This window comes from Brachyhypopomus gauderio, chromosome 18 (assembly GCF_052324685.1).
Source record: "Brachyhypopomus gauderio isolate BG-103 chromosome 18, BGAUD_0.2, whole genome shotgun sequence".
Lineage (NCBI taxonomy): Eukaryota > Metazoa > Chordata > Actinopteri > Gymnotiformes > Hypopomidae > Brachyhypopomus > Brachyhypopomus gauderio.
In genome coordinates this window covers 4308823-4332816 of record NC_135228.1, presented here as the reverse complement: position 1 = coordinate 4332816, position 23994 = coordinate 4308823, and the positions used below count along the sequence as shown (strand labels likewise).

Sequence of the window (23994 nt, the reverse complement as noted above, 5' to 3'; positions counted from 1 at the left end):
GATGAGGCAATAAGGGTGGGTGGACTAATTGATGGCCTCCCACCTATTGCCTCATCCATGGCAGCATACCATTTCCAGGATGCTGCTGTTGCTACACCACCCTCTGTACTCACCCCAGTGGGGGGGCACTTCAGTTCCTACAAAATTCATAAAAACACGGAAGAGGGAACGGGGGACAACACCTTGTATTATAACTAAACCTTCACTGAGTTATTTTAATCTGATAAACTATCAGGAAGAGACTTACCTTATATTTTTGCTTAAGGTTCTCCCACTTTTTTTTTACATAAAGTGGAGAGATTGCCTTTGGCAATTTTTTCTCCAAGACGAAGGCTCTGCAAGATAATAGACATAACTGTTAACTACAGTAAAATGCATACACTGTCTTTTAAAACTGTTAATACTATATCTCTATTACATACAGCCTTTTGTAATTAATAGTGTACATGACCTGTAATGCAGATGTATTAATTTAACCAAAGTTACTTACTCAAAACCTCGTACTGCTGCATTTCTTTTACCGGTGAAGAGATGCGCATTAGCCACCCTCCACCGGATAAGGTCCTTGGTGTCTTCATCGGTCCCTGCAATAATAAACTTTAGCTTTAAAATTGATGGTTACTGTATCAGTGTAGCAAAGTTACAAAAATCAATAATCACAAAGCTAGATATATTTTTATAGTATAGAATATGGTAAGAATAGGTTAGCCTTTCAATAGTATTACTAAAAAGGTGAGGTGAATGCACGAACGTCGTTATATCAGTATGACAAACAACCAAGGTTTAAAATAAAAGAAAATGAACATAAAGGAATTCGACCTGCAAACCACTTGTAAACCAGATTAAGCTAGTCATGTCTTAAAATCATTGCGAGCAAAATGGTCTAAAATTGACGGATGCGCTTCAGATTTGTTGCGAGTTAATCGGTACAATTAGTATTAGCTTGACGGGTCAACTAGCGAGCTAACAACAGGCATGAAAATGTACGATCTGGTAAATGTAGAGGTAAATGTACGATCTGGTAAATGTAGAGGTAAATGTACGATCTGGTAAATGTAGTGGTAAATGTACGATCTGGTAAATGTAGTGGTAAATGTTCGCTCTTCTGCCGTGTCCCCGGTGTAGACAGCACTAGGTCCTGCGCCACAACACGAATGAAGAACGTTCGTATTTGGCCTCTATGATGATGTATCCGGGCAGAAATGGCCGATTTCGGAAGTGCTGTTTACTTAAGTCAATATGATTTTATATAAAAATATCTCCCCACCCCAAAAAAACTCCTCGGATCTACACAATTCACGTAGGTCACCCTTTTCAACTTCAAAACGGCGAATGTCGCCAAAAGGTGACAGATTTTCATGCCTGTAACAATATTACATCAGCTTGGACTCGCTGATGGTCATAAACACCAAAAAAATACAGAAATCCACAGCTCCATTCGGATATTTGCATATGCATATAAATCTAACAAAACCGACATTAATACCGCAGTTAATCGGTATTATCTAGCTCGGGTTAACTAGCGAGCTAACAAGATTACCTCAGCTTGGACTCGCTAGCTGTGTTAATAAAAAATTTAAAAACTATATATATGTAATCTAACAAATTGTATTTTTCATTCTCAGTGACACTACTTGTAACGTCACTTGGGTTGCACTTGGTTTGCACATCGTCATATTTTTTAAATGTTTTATTTTGTGTTTGTATCTACTTACAATTGTAAATTTCCGCCATTTTATTTTTCTAACTTCGAACACCTCCGCTGCTCCAGTTGCATCATGGGATAGGACAGTGTGCTGCAATCACAAACTTAAAAATGGCTGCCGATGCAGTACGTCATCCGGGTACGTTTCGCGTACTGGTTTAATGCATACTGTGGTTTCGGACGTACTAGGTTGCTCGCGTACTGCTTCTCGCGTACTATATAGTACTGTAGTACTCTGTTTCGGACGGACCTCAGGTGTTTAAATACCCTGAACAGCCATTACTCTTTCTCTCTGGTTTGACCGACACATAGGTTAGACCTATTAAAGAGAGGCTCCGTAATATCTCACTCTCTCTCTGGTTTGACCGACACATAGGTTAGACCTATTAGAGAGGCTCCGTAATATCTCTCTCTGGTTTGACTGACACCGAGGTTAGACCTATTAAAGAGAGGCTCCGCCACTTCTCTCTCTCCGGTTTTCTTTGAGAACACGCGAACTTTACAACGACTAACAGCAAACAGCTGAAAGTCGTACTACTTAATTAACGAGCCCGAGTTACGGTGCAATCTAACCAGTAACCGATCAACGGTACCGCGACAACAGATTCACCTAACTACTTCAATCAAGCTTGCTAACGCGGCCACACGGACTGAAACAAAGGCGATCAATTCCCTGTTGTTAAACCGTGAACGAGACTCTCATTCCTGGACGATTCCCCAGCACACCTGGACGACGTCGCTTTTAATCAACGAGGAGTTGGCGGTGGAAATTCCCTCCTAATTCCAGGAGAATTCAGGGAGGACGAGGAAACCACCCAAAACACTCAACACGTGAGACTCTTACCGCTGGGCATAGTTTATAGAAGGGCAAAGTTACTTGAACTGCAGAGTTAACCAAGTTTTTTGTTAATACATTCTGAATGTTTGTGTTTAACTATTTTCATAAACTTCGTTAAGATTTGTACACACAAGTTCTCCACCTGGCATGCAATCTCCATGTTTTATCTTCTGAATATTTGACAACTTGTAGTTCCCATTCTCAGACACACTACATTAATTTTTAGTTAGTAAGCCAGCTCCATTACTCTTTGTTCTGACCACGTTGGAATAAACCAGCTGAGTTCATTAACATAGTCGCGCTTCTCTACTGTTTAAAGTCGGCGCCATTTTAGTTGCTTTGTTCTCCATAGGAGAACTGAGATTACAACTCCGCCTCCTCACACGCGCACAAGCGCGCACACTTACTCCTCCCCTTTTTTTACACACACACACACACACACACACACACACACACACACACACACTAGATGCTGAGTCTTCACTGTAAATATACTGATCCATGTTGGTTTTAAATAAATGTATCATTTATTTTCACCAAATTGTCTGTGTTGATGTCATTCAAAAGTGGTTGTTGCCAAAACCTCCAAAGAATTCATTGTTAAATCCTTCAGATACCAAACCATTCATTACCTTTAGTTGATAACTAAACTTGTGGTTCTGGTATAATTAGAATATGAGACTGATTCTAAAATTAATGAGACTGATTAATAATTAAGGTAAAATAAAGTATAACTACTTTAAAGGATTAGTAGGTGAAACCCCTACACTACAAGTTGTCAAATAATCAGAAGATAAAAACATGGAGAGATTGCATGCAAGGTGGAGAACTTTATTTTCATAATCTTCATTAAGATTTGTACACACAAAGTTAAACACCGCTTTCTGCTTTCACACCCAGATGTTCTATAGTTAAATTTTCCTTTTCATGCCACTGATGCAACATATTTATATGAAAAGTCTGTTTTGTTTTCTTACACTCTGGACGTAACAGCTCATAAGTGGTCTCGTTCACTCTTCTCAACACCTCATAAGGCCCATGCCATTTTGCTAGAAGGCTTGTGTCAGATGTCGGTAGCAACACTAATGCCTTGTCACCTGGTGTCAGTGTCCGCTTCCTCACGGACTTGTCATACCAGCTCTTTTGCCTGCTTTGCGGTTGTTCCAGATTCTCATGCACCAACTGAGACAGATTTGAGAGTTTCTCCCTCATCTTTAACACATGGAAAAGGATATTTAACTGTAGATCTGGTCTCTGTCCTCCCCACGTTTCTTTTAAGACATCTAGTGGACCATGAACCTCTCTCCCATATAATAACTGGAACAGAGAAAATCCTACAGATGCATGTGGCACTTCGCGATATGCGAACAGAACGCAAGGTAGCCATGTGTCCCAATCCGACCCCGTCTCATTTACAAAACGCCTCAGCATTGTCTTGAATGTCTTGTTAAATCGTTCTATGAGACCATCGGTTTGTGTGTGATATGGGGTCGTTTTTAAACCCTTAATGCCTAACAAACTAGACACATTTCTAAGCTGTTTTGACGTGAAATTCGTTCCTTGATCAGTTATAATTTCTTTGATAATTTCTTTGAGTATCCCTACCCTTGAAATTAGCTGCATGAGAGCATTTACAACCTCTCTAGTTTTAATCTTACGCAAAGCGAATGCTTCCGGATAACGGGTTGCGTAATCACATAAAGTGAGGGTATACCTGTTACCTGATCGACTACGTGGCAATGGTCCTACGATATCCATCGCTATACGTGCAATAGGTTTGTCTACTATTGGTAGGTTGATTAAAGGAGCTCTATCCAATTTTTTTTTATGGGCCAATTAGCTGACACTGTGGGCACGAGCAGCAGTAGCTCGCTACATCAAAATGGAGTCCTGGCCAATAAAACCTCGCCAAAATACGGTTAAGTGTCTTGGTCTTCCCCATATGGCCTGCCCACTGATCGGAATGACCCATCTTTAACACTTCTGCTCTAAGATCTTTAGGAACCACCAATTGCTCTTTATCCACTTTCTGCCTATATAGAGTCTCTTCTTTAACCCCTGCACTGCCTTCTGAAACAATGATTGCAAGGTTGCATCTTTCATTTGCAGCTCTGGAAAATTAACATCACCCAACTCATGGCTCCTATCTACTGCTCCCCCTGTCCCTTTGATTTTTGTGCCATGCACTTTAGCTTCACTGCGCTCATGTTTAGACTTTTTTGTTTAAGCCAATTCGCCAAATGGTAATTCTGTCAATATCTCCCTATTCTCCTCCATTTTGACACGTTGTCTGGTTGTAACCAATACTTCCTCATTATTTCGTTTTTCTATTAACAAATCAACCAAAACTGGCACATCTTGACCCAGTATAACTTTGTAAGGGGCAGTCTACATAACTCCTACCATAAGCAAATAAGTTTGCCCATCTATTTCCATAGCAACATCAGCAGTAGGATAAATTACTTCATCACCGTGCACACATCTTACATTTAATTTGCCTACAGATTTAAGAATATTGCTCGATAAGCATTCATTTAGAACGAGTGTTTGACTGGCTCCCGTATCAATCAACGCTTAAACTCTTCTCCCCTCTATTTTAACATCATTTCCACCCGGGTTCTCGCATATCTCGGCGTCGTCATTATATGGGCCCATACATAATTGACTAGTGCCACTATCAACTCTAGGGCACTCACTAGCTTTATGACCTGGGGGGTATTCCAAGAAGCGGGTTAAGCGAGAAAACCGGATAAGTTAACTCAGAATTCACGGAAACTCGAGGTTTTCCGTTCCAGAAACCAAGCTTAAAGAGAACCTGAGTCAGTTACTATAGCAACTTGTGCTCTGAAGTTAACCTGCTCGCTAGCAGGTTAACTTGGACCTGAACCAGAGTTACAAACACGTCATCATGACGTGTCCTTTCCTCGGGGATCATGTGGATATTGAAGCTCAGTTTATTCGCCGAGCTCTTCGTCGGGAACGCCTTATAAAACCCCGAATAGACATAGGCCTACTATCATTTTCGGATTATTTTTTAATGAATGTTATCGTTTTTCAGCACAATCCATTACTTACATCAATAACATTATTAAGTGTCACATTTCAAATATTACACATCGCGGATCAGCCCTAAATTCTCTCCAGATTTTTATACATCGCTCTTCGTTTGTTGCTAGTGGAAGTTTTTTTATAGTGTAGGAGATGCGGAATCTGTCAGCAAAGCTACTGTATGCCGGTCTGTCCGAAAACTATGTCTGGCATTAAATTGACTAGTGCCCAGTTTTGTGGGCATAAGCCAGTTATGGACATCAAAGAGGAATTCAACAGCATCGTTGGTTTGTCTTTAATTCACATGAACAATAAAGAAATTAAGCAAAGGAGAAGCAGTAGGCCTATATAACAAACTTCATTCCATTTACATTTTAAGGATTTCCTAGAGTGGTTGGCTGATACGCCTCGCCGCCGCTCTCGGCGGTGACGCGTTGGTTTAAACGTGGTGAGGACTCAAACGCGACCCGATAAAACAAACGGCAAAAAACAGCCAAATGAAACCTCCGCAAATGCGGGAAAAATGAAAACAAAAACCCCAGAGGGAAACAACAGAAAGACAACACGGAGAAGCTCGACGTGTGTAAAGGCCAGGTAAGTAAAACAAACAAAAAACACGCGGAAAGAAATACAACGCGTCCAAAAAAGAAAAATGGGAAAAAACGAAAAGTACACGGAGGCAAACTCGACGTGTCAGAGGGGAAGGGAAAAAATAAGAAACAAAAGAGGAAGCTATGGTAACAAGACCAATAGCTTCTACCTGGTTACCTGCCAGTCTGTTAACCAGAACACTGGAGAACAAACCAACAAAGAACAAAGAGGGAAAAGACAGAAGGAAACAAAAAACAACCTGAGAACACTCAGGGTAGAAACAGGAGAACTGGAGAAACGAGAGGTAGTCCGGAGACGAGAGAAAACTGGCTTGGGCTGTGTGTGCATAGAACAACAAACAACTTCAGCAATGAGTTGCTGAAGTCGCTTGTCTTAAATAGGCTGTAGAACAGGTGCAACCTATCGGGCTTGATTGCCCCTGGTTACAGCTCGCGGGCTCCGCCTAGTGGCAGCAGGAGTCACGTGCCTGGATCGAACCCTGACAGAACCCCCCCCTCTGGGCCCGAGTCCCCGCGGGCCCAGGGCCACAGCCCTGTCGCGATAAAAGGAGGTGATCAGGGAACGATCCAGGATGCGCGCCCTGGGGACCCAAGACCGCTCTTCAGGCCCATAACCCTCCCAATCCACCAGAAACTGGTCCCGCCCCCTAACCCGACGGACGTCCAAAAGACGTCGCACAGTGTAAACCGGACCCCCACCAACCATACGCGGCGCAGGGGGAGCCGGGGCGGGAGAAGAACCACACAAGTACGGACGGAGGTGGGACACGTGGAACACCGGGTGGACACGCATGGACGGAGGGAGAACCAGACGGTAGGTAACCGGGTTGATGCGACGGTCTATCTTAAATGGACCCAGGAAGCGAGGAGCCAGTTTCTTAGTACCACCCCGAACCGGTAAGTTTCCAGCCGCCAACCACACACGCTGCCCAGGACGGAAGGACAGCGCAGGGAGACGGTGCTTGTTGGCGCTGCGGCAATAGGCGGAGGAGGCCTTCAACAAGGCCGAGCGGGCCCTTGACCATGCCTTGCGGCAGCGCCGAAACTGAGCCCTAGCGGAAGGCACAGCCACGGCTTGTTCGTGGTCTGCAAACAGCGGAGGGGCGTATCCGAACAAGCACTCGAAGGGTGACATGCCCAGAGCCGAATGCCACAGCGTGTTGTGGGCGTACTCGGCCCACAACAAGTGATCAGCCCAGGACGCAGGGTTAGAGGAAGCCAGGCACCTGAGGGTCTGCTCCAGGTCCTGGTTTACGCGCTCGGTCTGGCCATTGGACTGGGGATGGAAACCCGAAGACAGGCTAGCGGAGGCGCCGAGAAGGGACAGGAACGCCTTCCAAAAGCTACTGGCGAACTGGGGACCTCTATCGGACACCACGTCCTGAGGGAACCCGTAATTGCGGACAACATGGATGAGCAAGAGAGACGCAGTCTCCCGGGCGGAGGGCAGTTTGGGCAGGCCGATAAACTTACTAAACTTGGAAAACCTGTCCACGACCACGAGAATGGTGGTAAGTCCTTTAGAGGACGGAAGCCCGGTGACGAAGTCAAGGGAGATATGAGACCACGGTCTGGAGGGTGTGGGTAACGGGTGCAACAACCCCCTAGGCTTGTTGCGTGGCGCCTTACTTCGGTTACACACCTCGCAGGAGGCTACAAAGTCGCGGATCTCCTGATCCATAGCTGGCCACCAAAACCTTCGTCTTATGAGCTCGGCGGTCCGCCTAGCTCCAGGGTGCGCTGCGTAACGTTCAGTGTGTCCCCACAAGAGGACCTTGCGCCGGACGGTCGAGGGGACGTACAGACAGCCAGGAGGAACACTACTAGGCCCGGGTTCATTGGCGAGTTCGTCCTGCACGGTTTTTTCTATACCCCACCTGATGGGTGCCACTACAACCCCCGGGGGAAGCACGGTTTCCGGGGAACTGTCAACATGAGGAGGTTCCCACTGCCGAGACAAAGCGTCGGGCTTAGTGTTTTTAGAACCCGGACGATATGACAACGTGAAATTGAAACTGCTAAAAAACAGGGCCCACCTAGCCTGTCTAGCGTTGAGACGCTTGGCCTGCTGGAGGTACGTCAGGTTCTTATGGTCAGACCAGACCAGAAAAGGGTGACGAGCTCCCTCCAGCCAGTGCCGCCACTCCTCTAAGGCCATTTTAACGGCCAGGAGTTCTTTGTCCCCTACGTCATACCGCCTTTCCGTGGGGGTGAACCGGTGCGAAAAGTAGGCGCAGGGGTACAGCTTAGGCGGTTTCCCGACTCTCTGAGAGAGAACCGCCCCAACGCCCAAATCAGAGGCATCAGTTTCAACAATGAAAGGGAGTTCGGGGTCCGGAACCCGCAACACCGGAGCACTGGTAAAAAGACCCTTAAGCGTCTCGAACGCCTTCTGGGCTTCAGGGGTCCACGTGAATTTCCCCAACTTCTTACTAGTAAGGGCAGAGAGCGGAGCAGCAAGGGAACCAAAATTTCTGATAAACCGTCTATAAAAGTTTGCAAAACCCAGAAAGCGTTGAACCAAACGAACGGACGTGGGCACGGGCCACTGAGTAACGGCTTTGATTTTGGCGGGGTCCATAGCCAGGTGACCCTTAGCGACTATGAACCCCAAGAAGGCCACCTCGGAGACGTGGAACAATGATTTCTCCAGCTTAACGTAGAGGTGATTCTCTAATAACAACTGGAGAACGCGGCGAACATGTTGCTGATGCTCGGTGATGGTACGGCTATATATCAGGATGTCGTCGAGATAAACATAGGCGTATTCATCCAGAGCCTCCCTAAGAACACCATTAACGAACCTCTGAAAAGCCGCGGGTGCGTTCATGAGTCCAAACGGCATGACTAAATATTCGTAATGACCGGAGGGAGTATTGAAGGCGGTTTTCTACTCGTCGCCTTCTCTGACTCTCAACAGATTATACGCGCTCCTGAGATCTAACTTAGTATAAACCGTTGCCCGTTGAAGGGCCTCGAAGGCGGAAGACATAAGAGGCAAAGGGTGACGGTCTTTGATGGTGATCTTGTTAAGTCCCCTGTAGTCCATACAAGGACGGAGACCCCCATCTTTTTTTCCTACAAAGAAGAAACCTGCACCAGCGGGAGAGGTAGAGGGACGGATAGTACCCGCAGCGAGCGCTTCCTGAATGTAGGTTTCCATAGCCTTGCGTTCAGGTAGTGCCAAAGAAAATAAACGCCCCCTAGGAGGAGTAGTGCCAGGTAAGAGATTGATAGCTATGTCGCAGGCCCTATGCGGGGGTAGGGAACCCGCCTTGCGTTTGCTAAATACTTCTTTTAAGTCGTGGTAAACAGCAGGGACTTTTTCTAAACCTGCTATTTCCTCTGGTCTCTCCCCTGGTTTACTGCAGCGTGGCACCAAGCATGATTGTTCGCATACTTTACTCCATCGGTTGATAGAAAGGTTGAGCCAGTCAACATCAGGGTTGTGGCGTTGAAGCCAGGGAAACCCCAAAATCAGCTGCAGTTTAGGAGCAGCGATGACATAAGGGGTGAGTGTTTCGTGATGGTTCCCTATAGTAACCGTTAGAGGAACAGTATGGTGGGTAACATCACCTGAAGTGAGCATCTTGCCGTCTACGGCGGACACTGAGAGAGGCTTCTCTAATGGAACCAGAGGTATGGAGAGGGAAGCTACGAGGTTGGAGTCGATGAAATTACCAGTGGCCCCTGAGTCAACGAGAGCCACCACCCGGTGTTCGTCAGAACCCCTCCATGAGACTACTACGTGGGGCATAAGACCGCAGTTGAGGACGTAAGCGCCATGAACCGTCGGTGCAACCCCATTAACTTGCCGAGTCTGCCCTTTTCCCTGAAGTTCGGGGCATTCGGCGATTCTATGGCCAGCCCGACCGCAATAGAGACACTTGCCCTCCCGTAAGCGGGTTTGTCTTTCCTGGGGAGAGAGGCGAGTGTGTCCTAACTGCATGGGCTGTTCTGATGCTTCACTGTCCCCTTGGGTAGTCTTAAGTACGGGAGAAACTGGTTTAACACTGGACGGTGCGAACAAACGGCGATGTTTACGATCCCGTAGCCGATTATCCAACCTAACTGTGAGTTCTATGGCGTCGTCTAACCCGCTGGGTGGCTCTCTGAGGGACAGTTCGTCCTTTATCTCTTCACTTAGACCTTCTATGTATATAGCCCCTAATGCTTCTGTACCCCAGTCGCTCTCTGCCGCCAGAGTGCGGAACTCTAATGAGTATTCTGCCACAGTCGATCTACCCTGTCGCAAACGTAACAGTTTTGACGCGACAATACCTCCAGAAGCCGGGTGAAAAAACGTATGCCGCATAGCCCTAGAAAACCGTTCAAAAGAGGAACAGAGTTCGGGTTGATTCTCCCACACGGGTGTAGCCCACCGCAGTGCTTTCCCTGAAAGCAACGCCATCACATAAGCCACTTTAGCACGCTCGGTGGGAAAACGGGATGGTTGCTGCTCAAAAATCAGAGAGCACTGTAATAAAAACCCCCTACACTCATTGGGATCACCACTATAACGTGCCGGAGCGGGCAATGCAGGTTCCGAACGGGAATCGGCAAGCAACCCCCCAGCTCCGGAGAAAACCGGAGGACTGGCAGCTGTCACGGGCGGATCTGGTTTTTGAACCGCGAGAGAGATAGCCTGGAGCTGGGTGAGTATTTCCCGAAGTGATTGCTCGTGCCTGCCGATAGCTTGCCCTTGCATAGCGAGGGCATTCCGCACCTCGTCAGCAGACGGGTCAGCTGAGTCCATAAAAGGCTGAAGTTGTTCTGTTACGCCTCGCCGCCGCTCTCGGCGGTGACGCATTGGTTTAAACGTGGTGAGGACTCAAACGCGACCCGATAAAACAAACGGCAAAAAACAGCCAAATGAAACCTCCGCAAATGCGGGAAAAATGAAAACAAAAACCCCAGAGGGAGAAGCTCGACGTGTGTAAAGGCCAGGTAAGTAAAACAAACAAAAAACACGCGGAAAGAAATACAACGCGTCCAAAAAAGAAAAATGGGAAAAAACGAAAAGTACACGGAGGCAAACTCGACGTGTCAGAGGGGAAGGGAAAAAATAAGAAACAAAAGAGGAAGCTATGGTAACAAGACCAATAGCTTCTACCTGGTTACCTGCCAGTCTGTTAACCAGAACACTGGAGAACAAACCAACAAAGAACAAAGAGGGAAAAGACAGAAGGAAACAAAAAACAACCTGAGAACACTCAGGGTAGAAACAGGAGAACTGGAGAAACGAGAGGTAGTCCGGAGACGAGAGAAAACTGGCTTGGGCTGTGTGTGCATAGAACAACAAACAACTTCAGCAATGAGTTGCTGAAGTCGCTTGTCTTAAATAGGCTGTAGAACAGGTGCAACCTATCGGGCTTGATTGCCCCTGGTTACAGCTCGCGGGCTCCGCCTAGTGGCAGCAGGAGTCACGTGCCTGGATCGAACCCTGACATTGGCTGCATTGATGGAACCTACATATGCTACCTATTCCAGCACCATTAGAACATGAAGGCGATTACATAAACAGAAAATCCATCCATAGCATTGATGTACAGGTACTAACCTTTATAATACTTAATGAATAATGTACTTATCTTTAATGGTAACAAAAATAACGTAGCTATTGTAACTGACCGTTCTCCCCATCAAAATCATATGTGATGCTTCCCACCTCATCACAAATGTTAAAGCCAGATGGCCAGGATCCGTGTATGATTCCACACTGTACAACAACTCTGAATAGAGTAGGCCTGAGGTAGTTATGCTAGTTATTCACATAATAGTTAAATCATTGCAAACCCTAGTGTGATTATAGGACACTATGACAGCCTCCTTCATGGAGACAGAGGGTATCCCTGCCTGTCCTATAGGCCTACCTTATGACTCCCTATTCAGATCCTGCACCTGGACCACAGTCCCGCTACAATCAGGCCCACAGCAAAACCAGGGCAAGAATTTAAATGACCCTAGGAATCCTCGAGGCCAGGTTCCAGTGCCTGAAGGGGCTCAGAGTAACCCCTGATAGGGCGTGCCACATAATAATGGCATATGTGGTATTACACAACATTGCAACCATCCAGGAAGAGCGACAGCCTACCATCTCTGACATGCCCACAGACGAGGAACCTTACATGCATGTGGGTGACAACAGAGATGGTGGAGTTGTCAGAGACTCCATCTGCAATCACTGCTTTCACATTAAATCATGCACCACCACCCACCCCACCATCTACCCTGTAACCTTTTAATATACATTACAGTCAAATTCACTGTTATGTTTCATTATTTCATTTTTCCTGTAAATAAATATATTTTAGAATATATTTTCAGAATAAGATATAGTTATGTACAGCCATACCACTTTGTACAATATACTTATACTTCATTTTTATCTGATGCCATGTGTGTTTCACACCACTCAGATTAGATCTGGAATTAGTAAGTGTTCAATTAAAAAATATTTAAAAACTCAATACAGTATTATAAAGGTGGAGAAAATAATAATATAATCACACCTTTCTGCTAAATATAAAAATATCATTTGCACTCACGCATTAACTCTGTTGACAATTTTTGACATGCTGACTGCCTTTCTCTAGCAGCTACCGCAGTATTACATTTACGTTTAATAATATCTAAATATTCTGCATACGCAGTCATTAATACTTCAAGCTACAGTGGTGTGAAATACGAGGCGTTTAAGTTCATGATAAATCTTATTTATCTGCGCTCCATTAAGAATGCCTTTTATAGTTACGCGTGAACGCGCTTCTGTCTGGGTCAACCTACTCAGAGTTGAGCGACCCTGATTACTGATTACTGAACTCCGATCAGCCGTTTTGGAACCGAAAACTCTGAGTGTGTCAGATCGGGGTAAGACAACTCAGAGTTCAGGGTTAAGTTTAGAGTTTGTTAAACCCGCTTTCTGGAATACCTCCCTGGTTTGTTACATTTGAAGCATTTAAAAACACGCACTAAACTTTGTTTTGTTATGCTCCCTAAATGATTTTCATTAGCTTTAAAACCTTGCTGTCCCTTATTAAAAGGTTTGGGCATAAAACTACTTCGAACCGCCCTATTTGACTCACCGGCCTCTTTAGCTTGCCGAATTTCATTACTAACTCCACACAGTTGTAATGTTCCTTCCGTACATCTCGCCGTCACATACGCCTCCGGGCCTCGTTCCAGGATCCAGCTCCTTAAGTTAGGGTTAATCATTTTTAAAAACTGTTCTAAAATGATCGTCTTGCTGATTTGTGGTCTTCGGATGTGGCAGCATCCATTTTTCATAGAGACCTTTGATGTGAATATAGAGTTCCTGAGGCGTTTCATCCTCCTTTATTATATTACTGCGGAATCTCTGGCAATACGCCTCTGTACTGATCTCAAACTTCAGTAAAATAGCGTTTTTAACACGCGCATAATCTAACGCCTCCTGTTGTAACAAGCCGAATTGGTGCTGCATAGAGCACCATCTCAATTCCTGTTTCTCTACCTCCTTCTCCTGCGCCTCCCTTCTCTGACGTTGCTCTTGCATAAAGTTCTGGAGTGTCTTACACAATTCCATGACATCGTAGGTCATTGGGCCCACTGTCGCACTGGAGGTAGAGGGTGCGTCCCTTTGATGCGTTTCTGTTGCTGGTAACTGTTTCTTTGGTCCCATCTCACCTCTTTCCAGTATACTTGGTCATCTTATTGGTTTCTAGTTTATTCGATGTTACACATACGTACATGTTGTCCGTCGCTCCGTACTTTGTACGCTGCCACCGCTGCCACCATTTGTGACAGTTTAGTATTGCTCTAGTATCGCTACCTTGCACCATCACAACCGGACACTAGGACAATGCCGCAGGATCTTGCTTTCCCCGCGAGACAAGAAAAGATGAAAGCCACCTTGGCTCGGTCGGGCAGGGGCTGAAACCTGATATACCTGAAAATATATAATATATACAAATATGCAATTATATTGTATATTATATATGTAATCACTGCATGTCTCTCTTAAATACACACAGTGTCTGTTTGCACAAGTGACTGTGTGTGTTGATCTGTAAGTATGAGGAGTTTTTCTCCTCTCTACAGTCTGTCTAGGTGCAGTATTACAGAGGAAGGCTGTGCTGCTCTGTGTTCAGCTCTGAGGTCAAACCCCTCATCACAACTGAGAGAGCTGAATCTGAAATATAATAAACCAGGAGACTCAGGAGTGAAGGAGCTCTCTGCTCTACTGGAGGATCCACACTGTACACTGGAGAAACTACAGTGAGTTACTGACTTACCGACTCTTTGTCCACACACAACTTGTCAATACCCCCCCATTTCTCTCAAACAGACACGGTCAGTATTTCCTTTCTCCCACAAACATACAAAGTCAGTATCCTTTTTTCTCCAAGACATACTATTAATGTATTAATTAAATGTATGCACACACATGCTTGTTCTTGCTAACACACAAATCACTGCATATCTTGTCTGACCAAACATAGTACGAGTGTGTGTTGTTTTGATCTGCAAGTGTGTGTTTTTTTCCTTCTTTCTACAGTCTGTCTGACTGCAGCATTCCAGCATATGGCTGTGCTGCTCTGTGTTCAGCTCTGAGGTCAAACCCCTCATCACACCTGAGAGAGCTGAATCTGAACCACAATAAACCAGGAGACTCAGGAGTGAAGCAGCTCTCTGCTCTACTGGAGGATTCACACTGTGCACTGGAGAAACTACAGTGAGTTACTGACCACACACACACACACACACACACACACACACACACACACACACTCAGAGCGGGAGATGTAGGAGATGGAATCTCCCGCGGATGTTTTATGATGGTGGACCCAAGCGCCTCATCCGTGCACTGAATGATCGCACACATGTGAGGGAACAAAGACACGGCGCGCTGTGTATTCAGTGCTGATGTAGAGGGTGAAACTGAAAGTAATCGCGGAGAAACTCAACGCGTATAATATGGGAGAACTGAAAACAATTGCGGAAATACTCAACGCGTATAAGAACAAGCAAAAAACCAAAGAGAAACAAAGGATGACAGGGGAAGTAGCTGGCTGGCTGCCAAACACCGCGAGGAACAAAAAACCCTTCCCAAAAACCAAAACCAAATGGATAGGAAGGATAACAGCGGGAGGAAAACTTGAGAGGCCAGGGAGTGGCGCAGGAGGTAAGTACTCGAACAAGACAGAGAAACAAACAAAAAAACTTGAAATAAGCAATAGGCAGGGTGGCGAGACACCGAGCAGCGACAATAGCAAGAAACGATGAAAGAAAGGATGGCAGGTGCATGCCATTACCTGATTAGCCTGAGGTCTGACTCATGGGCTCCTCCTGGTGGCGACAGGAGGAGCCGCCCTGGAGCCAGCCCTGACACACACACACACACACACACACACTTACATGGGACAAAGGCAACTAAAGAAATGATCCATACAAAACAAACCAATCCTGGCAACTAAACAGACACTTGCAACCGCGCCACAAAAACAACATAGGACAAAAGAAACATACTCTACCACTAATAAAACAAATACAAAGGTTACACCGCCACTTACCTACGGTGTCTAGACAAAGGTCAACTACATGTTGGTATAATGTAGGGGTGCACACATCTCACCTCTCCAAGCCCAGGTCAACACAGACATACCATAAAGTAATTCACACAGGACAAGGAAGCACAATATATGTGGGGTGAGTGTGGACCAACAAAACATGCTTCCTCCTCTCTCCTCCTCCTCTCGTCTATGAGCAGCCTTCCTCCTTCTATCCCTGTCTGAGGCTCACTGCATGTCTCTCTTGAATACACACACAGTGTCTGTTTGCACGAGTGACTGTGTGTGTTGATCTGTAAGCGTGAACAATTTTTCTCCTTCTTTCTACAGTCTGTCTGACTGCAGTATTAGAGAGGAAGGCTGTGCTGCTCTGTTTTCAGCTCTGAGGTCAAACCCCTCATCACACCTGAGAGAGCTGAAACTGAACTACAATAAACCAGGAGACTCAGGTGTGAAACAGCTCTCTGCTCTACTGGAGGACCCACACTGTACACTGGAGAAACTAGAGTGAGTTACTGAATTAGTGGGTCTTCATACATGTACACACAACACACACACACACACACACACACACACACACACACACACACACACACACACACACACACACACACACACAGTCAATATTCCCCTTTCATGCATACACACACACTCAATATTTCACTCTCAGTCTCACACACATCCACAGAGTCAGTTTCTTCTCCTGCTCTCTCTCTCTCCTCTATTTCTTTCTCACTCTCACACACTCACAGTCAGTATTGCCCACTGACAGACAGAAAAACACACACACACACACACACACACACACACATTTAGTATCCCTCTTTTTTCTCTGAGACACACTATCAATGTATTAATGAAATTCACATACACACTTTCTTGCTCATGCTCTACACACACACATATACACACACACACATACACACACACACACACACACACACGTCTCTACATGTCTCTCCTGAATACAACCAGAGTGTCGGTTTGTGTGAATGTGTATTGATCTGTAAGTGTGTCTGTCTACAGTCTGTTTAGCTACATTATTAGGGAGGAAGGCTGTGCTGCTCTGTTTTCAGCTCTGAGGTCAAACCCCTCATCACGTATGAGAGAGCTAAATCTGAACTGGAATAAACCAGGAGACTCAGTACTGAAGCAGCTCTCTGCTCTACTGCAGTATCAACACTGTACACTGGAGAAACTAAAGTGAGTTATTGAATCAGTAGGTCTTTATATATGCACACACCATCAATTTCCTCTCTCTATCTCTCTCTCTCTCTCACACACACACACACACACACACGCATCCCATCAATACCCCACCACACAAACATACACATACACACACACACAGCCAATATTCCCCTTTGTTACATGCATGCTCAATCAACATTCCACTCTCACACACACACAAAATTGGTTTCTTCTACTGCTCTCCCTCTCTCTCTCTCTCTCTCTCTCTCTCTCTCTCTCTCTCTCTCTTTCACACACACACACACACACACACACACACACACACACACACACACACACACACACACACAGACACACAGTCAGTACACATTGATAGAAAGAAGGGACATGGATTGTCAATTAATTAATGAATATTAATTCAATCAGTCAATTAATTAATTAAATTCACATATACACTTTCTTGCTCATGCTCTACAAACATTCACACCCATACGCACATATATGCATGTGCCTCCTGAATACACACACAATGCGTGTGTGTGTGTGTGTGCGTGCGTGCGTGTGTGTACGTGTGTTCGTGTTGATGTGTAAATGTGACTTTTCTCCTTATCTCTACAGTCTATCTCACGGCAGTATTCCAGAGGAAGGCTGTGCTGCTCTGTGTTCAGCTCTGAGGTCAAATCCCTCATCACACCTGAGAGAGCTGAATCTGACCTACAATGACCCAGGAGACTCAGGAGTGAAGCAGCTCTCTGCTCTACTGGAGGATCCACACTGTACACTGGAGAAACTAAAGTGAATTACTGACTTACTGACTCTTTACACTAGGGGTGGGAATCGTTTACTATCTCACGATTCGATTTGATTCTGATTTTGGGGGCCACGATTCGATTCAAAATCGATTTTCGATTCAAAATGATTTTCGATTCCAAAAACGATTTGATTTATAAAAATTTCTGCTTCAGTCTATAAAATCTGCATGATCTACTACAGTCTGCTTTGCAAGACAGAATGACAAATACAGAAAATAAAGTGTCTTTCACTTTTAATTAACAAATATAATGTGCTTTGGTAAAATAAAATGCTTTTTGTTGTGTTACCAAAATTCTTTAGCTTCATTTTGCGAGCTGTCAGGGTTGGCTCGGATGCAGTTCCCCCAGCTGTTGCTAGGGGCACCAGAGTCAGTCCCAGACTAAACCGGCATAACCGTACGTTCTCAGCCAGTCTCTGCTTTCTATGTGATTGCTTCTCGTTTAATGGTGTCTCACCACCTCTCTCTGTCATGCTTTCTCTTTACTTATTCAAGTATCTATCTCCTGCGTCGCTTCCTGACTCATCTCAAGTTTTCCCAATCTTGTATTTCTTCATATCTGCCTTTATTTTTGGGAAGGGTTTTATTTTGCTGCGGCGGTTTTTGCCAGTTACTTCTGCTGGCGTCCTTGGTTTCGTTTTCCCTTTGCATTTATCCGCGCTGTTTTTTAGTTACTGTTGTTATTTTGGTTCTTTCTCCCGTCTCTCTGTGGTTGAGTGTTATTTTCCACGCGTTGTATTTTCTATTTACTCCGTGCCCTCACGGTTTTTGTTCCTATTCTTTTGCGTGTTGAGTCTTCCACGTTGTTTTGTTTGTTCATTCTGGGTCGCTGTGCGCGTTTCCCTCTCGCTAATACATTTGACAAGAGCCAAACGTCTTGCTCTTGCGAGCCACCACTTCGATCCACCCTTCTCTATTTCACACGGTACGTTCCCGTGCTCACCGCGTTACACAAGCCTTGCACACGAGCTACATTGTGTCAAGTTCGGTCTTCCCTGCCATTGGGTAAAAACCAAAATGAACCCATATTTTTGCCTTAAATGAAGACGGGACAGGTTGAATATCTCTTTCCTCTATTTGTTTTGAAACTTTTCTGCACATGAGTGTGTCCCAGAATCCGCTGCGTAAAGTCTCGCATAATTTTGTAATTACGTAACGCGAGACTTCACCACGACTTAGAATTGATTTTGGGACATTTAAAATCGATTCTGAATCGTAGTAAATGAGAATCGATTTTTGATATATGAATCGATTTTTTGGCACACCTCTACTTTACACACACGGTCACAATCCCCCCCCCATCTCTCTCACACATGCACAGTTTATATACAGCTTTTTTCTCTGATACACATAGTATCACTATACATATCAGATTCACATAAACACCAGTGATGCCGGTAACGTTACTGTAGTCCGACTACTTTTTTCAGTAACGAGTAGTCTAACGCAACTAACGCTACTATTTAAAAACTAGTAGTCAGATTAAAGTTACTTATCTAAAACATCGTGCGTTACTATTTCTGCATTTCGGGGGAACGTAGGTTATATTTATTCATTCTTATTTTTTGGCTACACGTTTCTTACGCGGTTACATCATCTCTGCTCTGCGGCGCCAAAGTCAGATGTGAACAATATGGAAGGAGAGAAGTTCGCCTTTAGCAGCTGGAAATACAGGCATTATTTTGATTTTATTTCGGCTAAGGATGACAACATTAAGGTCCGTTGTACACTCTGTGCTGGCAACAGAGTGCTGTCTACCTTCAAAAACAACGTCAAATCTAAAAAAAAACGGGGGGGTGGCGAACGTAAATTGTTACCGGGGGCGGGGTGTAAAGTGGACAAAATTTAGTATTATATCGCGATCTATCGATCGCCGGTGATTGGCGCCAGAACTAGTGTGGATCAGAGGTAAATAAACTAAGACGGTCAAATGCGTGTGTCTCACGCTCAATGCGTAAGAGTTGGCAACCCTGTAAGTGGGCGGAGTTGAACAGAAAGACTGTCTTATTTATTTTTTATTTTAAAAACATGTAAGCATATTTCAAGAAAAAGTTTACAAATGCCAGTGTCATTTTTGATGTTCCGGTTAAAATACATGTCAATAAAGTGAGTATTGGCAGAACTAGTCATTTTCATGTTATAGGGGCGGGGGATCAGCCTCTGCTGAAAGTAACTAAAAGTAATCTAACTTACTTACTTTTAAAAGCAAGTAGTCAGTAACTTAACTGAGTTACTTTTTAAAGAAGTAGTCAGTAGTTGGATTACTGTTTCAAAGTAACTATGGCAACACTGATAAACACACTTTATTGCTTGTTCTCTCTCTACAAACACACACACACACACATCACTGCTTGTCTTTCCTGGATACACAAACAGTGAGTGCGAGTGTATATCTGTTGATTTGAAAGTGTGAGGGGGTTGTCTCCTTCTCTCTACAGTCTGTCTTACTGCAGTATTACAGAGGAAGGCTGTGCTGCTCTGTGTTCAGCTCTGAGATCAAACCCCTCATCACACCTGAGAGAGCTGAATCTGAAATACAATAATCCAGGACACTCAGGAGTGAAGCAGCTCTCTGCTCTACTGGAGGATCCACACTGTACACTGGAGAAACTACAGTGAGTGTTTACACTGACTGAATTTGTGTATTGAGTGTGATGTCTGACTGTGATGTGTGTGTTCCTGTCTGATGATTCTGTCCTATTCTCTCTTTCAGTATCTGACCACTATGACCTGGTCTGTCTCATATAAAGATACAATATATATAGCCTATATATATATATATGTGAAATTTGTGAATGTGAAATGTGAATGTGAAACCAGCAACATGGAGGTACCAGCAACATGGAGGTACCAGCAACATGGAGGTGATGTGTGTGGAGTTTTGTGTGTGAGGGAGTTCTTCTGATTCTTCTGATTCTTCTGATTCGTTTGGTTAATTCATAGCTATTTAAGGGAGAAAATGATGTCTCAGCAGGCTAAAACTCATCTTTGTCTTTCAGAGAGGAACCAGTTATTTATGATGCATTTGTTATTTGTCTGGCCCAACTCCTCGCTCCTCTCATAGGGAGGAACCTGTTTTTATGATGTATTTATTTCTCTAGCTCACCATCAATAAGGCCTTCAGTAAACCTCTGAAATTGTCCCCTTGAATACATTCAACTATAGGCCCACTGCTCAATATGCCATATTGCCAGTTGTGATGTATGAGATCACTATATCACCAAAATCAAATACTCCTCACACAAAGAGATTCCCTATTGAAAATATCCTATATCTAGTTTGTGGTTATTAAACTCTAAAACCTGAGCAGAGTTACGTGCCTGGACATTCATTTTTTGGTGCTAGCGGTTTGTCATACAAGCTATCCAGTAGAGGGCAGTGTAAGAAGATGAGATGGAGGACATGTGACACTTCCCCATGACGATGTGGAGACGGGATTGTCTACCTCCGAAATTTGATGCCCTTTTTAATTAGAGTTCCTGCTCCTGTTATGGTGGCCCGTGTGTCGTTTTCCAGTCCGCCACATGGTACTCTTTTCGAAGCTGCTGCCCAGTAGGTTTTTGAGCCGTGTATGTTAGTAGGTTTGCGGGTAAAACCGAGTAGTTATTAAATACTTCGGTGCTCAGAGATAAAGGGGTGTTTATTTTCACCTTACGAGTGTTTAATAATATTGATGCATGTTGTGCACATGCGATGAGCTGTTACAGTCTTAACTATTTGGATCAGAGTCTGTATGGGTCTTCACTTACTCATTTCGTTGTTGTTTCGTTTGTATTTTGTTTGTGTGGGTGCCTATTTATTGAATGTTCCTTTTCTCCTGTTTTTGAGAGGATAGGGAGTTAGGGAAGATTATTATTTCTTTTTTTAGGGAAGTTAGTGGAATGATTAGATTGTTTTGTTTGTTATTTTGCCACAAGCCCATCAAAATGTTATACCCTTAAGTTGGTCATAAATATATTGATATTGATATATTGGAGTAGATATAAAAAATGTTGGATTAAAAAAACTACTGGAGTGGTGTGTTGGTTTATTTATGTTGCGTCTTTTTATACGTTAGATGTTCGAGCCACCTAATACTAAGGACCGTAACAAATTGAGGGGCTCATCTTTGGTTGTTTGATCTTTGGCTGTTTTCTTTTTGTGGTGGGGTGTGTTTGTGTGGAATTATGTAGGCTTCTGGTTTTGATTTAGAAAAGTTTACGTGTGACCATTCTGCAGAGCAATTGGAGATTGGAGTTATGCTGTAAGGCTGACCTCCGGTTAATTGCAGATTTTTTCAGAATTAAACTTAGTTGGGGTGCTACTAAAGTGGAGATTAAGGCTGACCTGTAAAAACAGTTGGTGAACAAAGCCATTTTGCAGGAGCAACCTTGTGCTGTGTTGGGTAGCATGAATGGTGTTGAGGAAGAACGCGTAACTGGCGGAAGCGACGATGGAAGCCACAGTTGGTTCTCCTGGCACTGCATTTGCTGCTCTGACAGTGTGAACTTTTGATCCTGCTCTGACAGTGTGTACTTCTGATCCTGCTCTGACAGTGTGTACTTCTGATCCTGCTCTGACAGTGTGTACTTCTGATCCTGCTCTGACAGTGTGTACTTCTGATCCTGCTCTGACAGTGTGTACTTCTGATCCTACTCTGACAGTGTGTACTTCTGATCCTGCTCTGACAGTGTGTACTTCTGATCCTGCTCTGACAGTGTGAACTTCTGATCCTGCTCTGACAGTGTGAACTTCTGATCCTACTCTGACAGTGTGTACTTCTGATCCTGCTCTGACAGTGTGTACTTCTGATCCTGCTCTGACAGTGTGAACTTCTGATCCTGCTCTGACAGTGTGAACTTCTGATCCTGCTCTGACAGTGTGTACTTCTGATCCTGCTCTGACAGTGTGTACTTCTGATCCTGCTCTGACAGTGTGTACTTCTGATCCTGCTCTGTTGCTACATTTGAAGGAGCTTGAGCTGGAAATTCAATGTCAGAATTTTCGTGCCTTGGAAGTACAGGCTGAGAAAGAAGTCCGGCTAAGGCAGCTGGAGTTGGAAACTAAGAGTTGAAATGTCTGTGTCTTCACCTTGTCTGACTACGACTGGACATTCAGGTGATTTCAACGTTAGTATGCAAATCAGACTGGTACCTCAGTTTAGAGAAGTTAATTCATATTTTGATGCTTTTGAATGCATTAAAATGGCAGAAAGAAATGTGGACACTTTTGCTACAATGTAAATTTGTAGGAAAAGCTCAAGAGGTGATTACCGCCTTACCTATTGATGAGTCTGAATTATGATGAGGTTAAAACTGCTGCTTTGTGTGCTTACAAGTTGGTACCAGAAGCCTACAACACTTACAACACTTTAGAGCTTTGGAAAAAAAACAGCCAATCAAACCCATGTAGAATTTGCTAGGGAACTTGGTGTAATAATCGACAAATGGTGTAAAGCAAGTAAAGTAACTACATTTGAGCAACTTTGAGAATTGATCTTGTTGGAAAATTTTAAGAGTATTTTGTGAGAAAGATTAATGTTGTATTTAAATTAACAGAAATATGTGAGTCCTTCTGATGTTGCTATTGCTGCTGACAAGTATGTTCTAATGCACCAAGTTGTTCATAATTCTGCTGTACGGGCAAATTGAGCAAGACGTTTAAATTCTGATGAAATACCTCGCTCTGTCAGTGAAAAGAGAGAGAAAGAGATGGATCATTTTATTGTTGAAAATCAGGTCATTTAAAATATTACAGGGGTGGGGGATGTGCTGACTCATTTGGATCCGTCTGTATTTGACAATGATGTGAGTACCAAGCTTACAGACGCTGATCATGTGACCTGTGTGGAGGCTGTAAATAAAACCAGCTCTTTAATGCGCATGTGTCCACCGAGTGAAACGTTATAACTCCCTCTCTCACCCTCCCTCTCCCCTGTGACAATATGGTTTAAATCTGCATTGCGTTAGAGCACTACAGACCCTGTGACCCGGTCTACATTTCTGTCCTTAATGGCATTTTTTTACATAACTTTTATACTTAAGGATTGTTTTTTAAAAAGTTTGAGTTGATATTTCAACTTCTACAGAAGTATTTTAAACTCTAGTATCTCTACTTCTACCTGATTAATAAATGTGAATCATATGTACACCAAGCACTACATACCACCATATGTACATGATCAAAACACATCACTCCTTAGTTTCCCTTGTAAAACAGAAAGAAAGATGAAAGTTTAGAAATTGAATTTAAAGTTAATTTTA

The 23994-nt window shown here is 44.1% G+C and overlaps 1 protein-coding gene across 1 annotated transcript in view; it reads left to right on the top strand.

Moving 5' to 3' along the window:
* The window catches only part of LOC143482194 (NACHT, LRR and PYD domains-containing protein 12-like), a 250500-nt gene extending 228118 nt beyond the window's left edge, over window positions 1–22382 (top strand). Inside the window, exons 15-21 of the mRNA XM_076980475.1 lie at window positions 14282–14458; window positions 14739–14915; window positions 16081–16257; window positions 16777–16953; window positions 17560–17736; window positions 20191–20367; window positions 20466–22382. Of these exons, the coding sequence (XP_076836590.1) occupies window positions 14282–14458; window positions 14739–14915; window positions 16081–16257; window positions 16777–16953; window positions 17560–17736; window positions 20191–20367; window positions 20466–20472 (1069 nt within the window). The 3' untranslated portion in view covers window positions 20473–22382. The remainder of the gene's footprint in view (window positions 1–14281; window positions 14459–14738; window positions 14916–16080; window positions 16258–16776; window positions 16954–17559; window positions 17737–20190; window positions 20368–20465) is intronic.
* Window positions 22383–23994: the final 1612 nt, after the last annotated feature.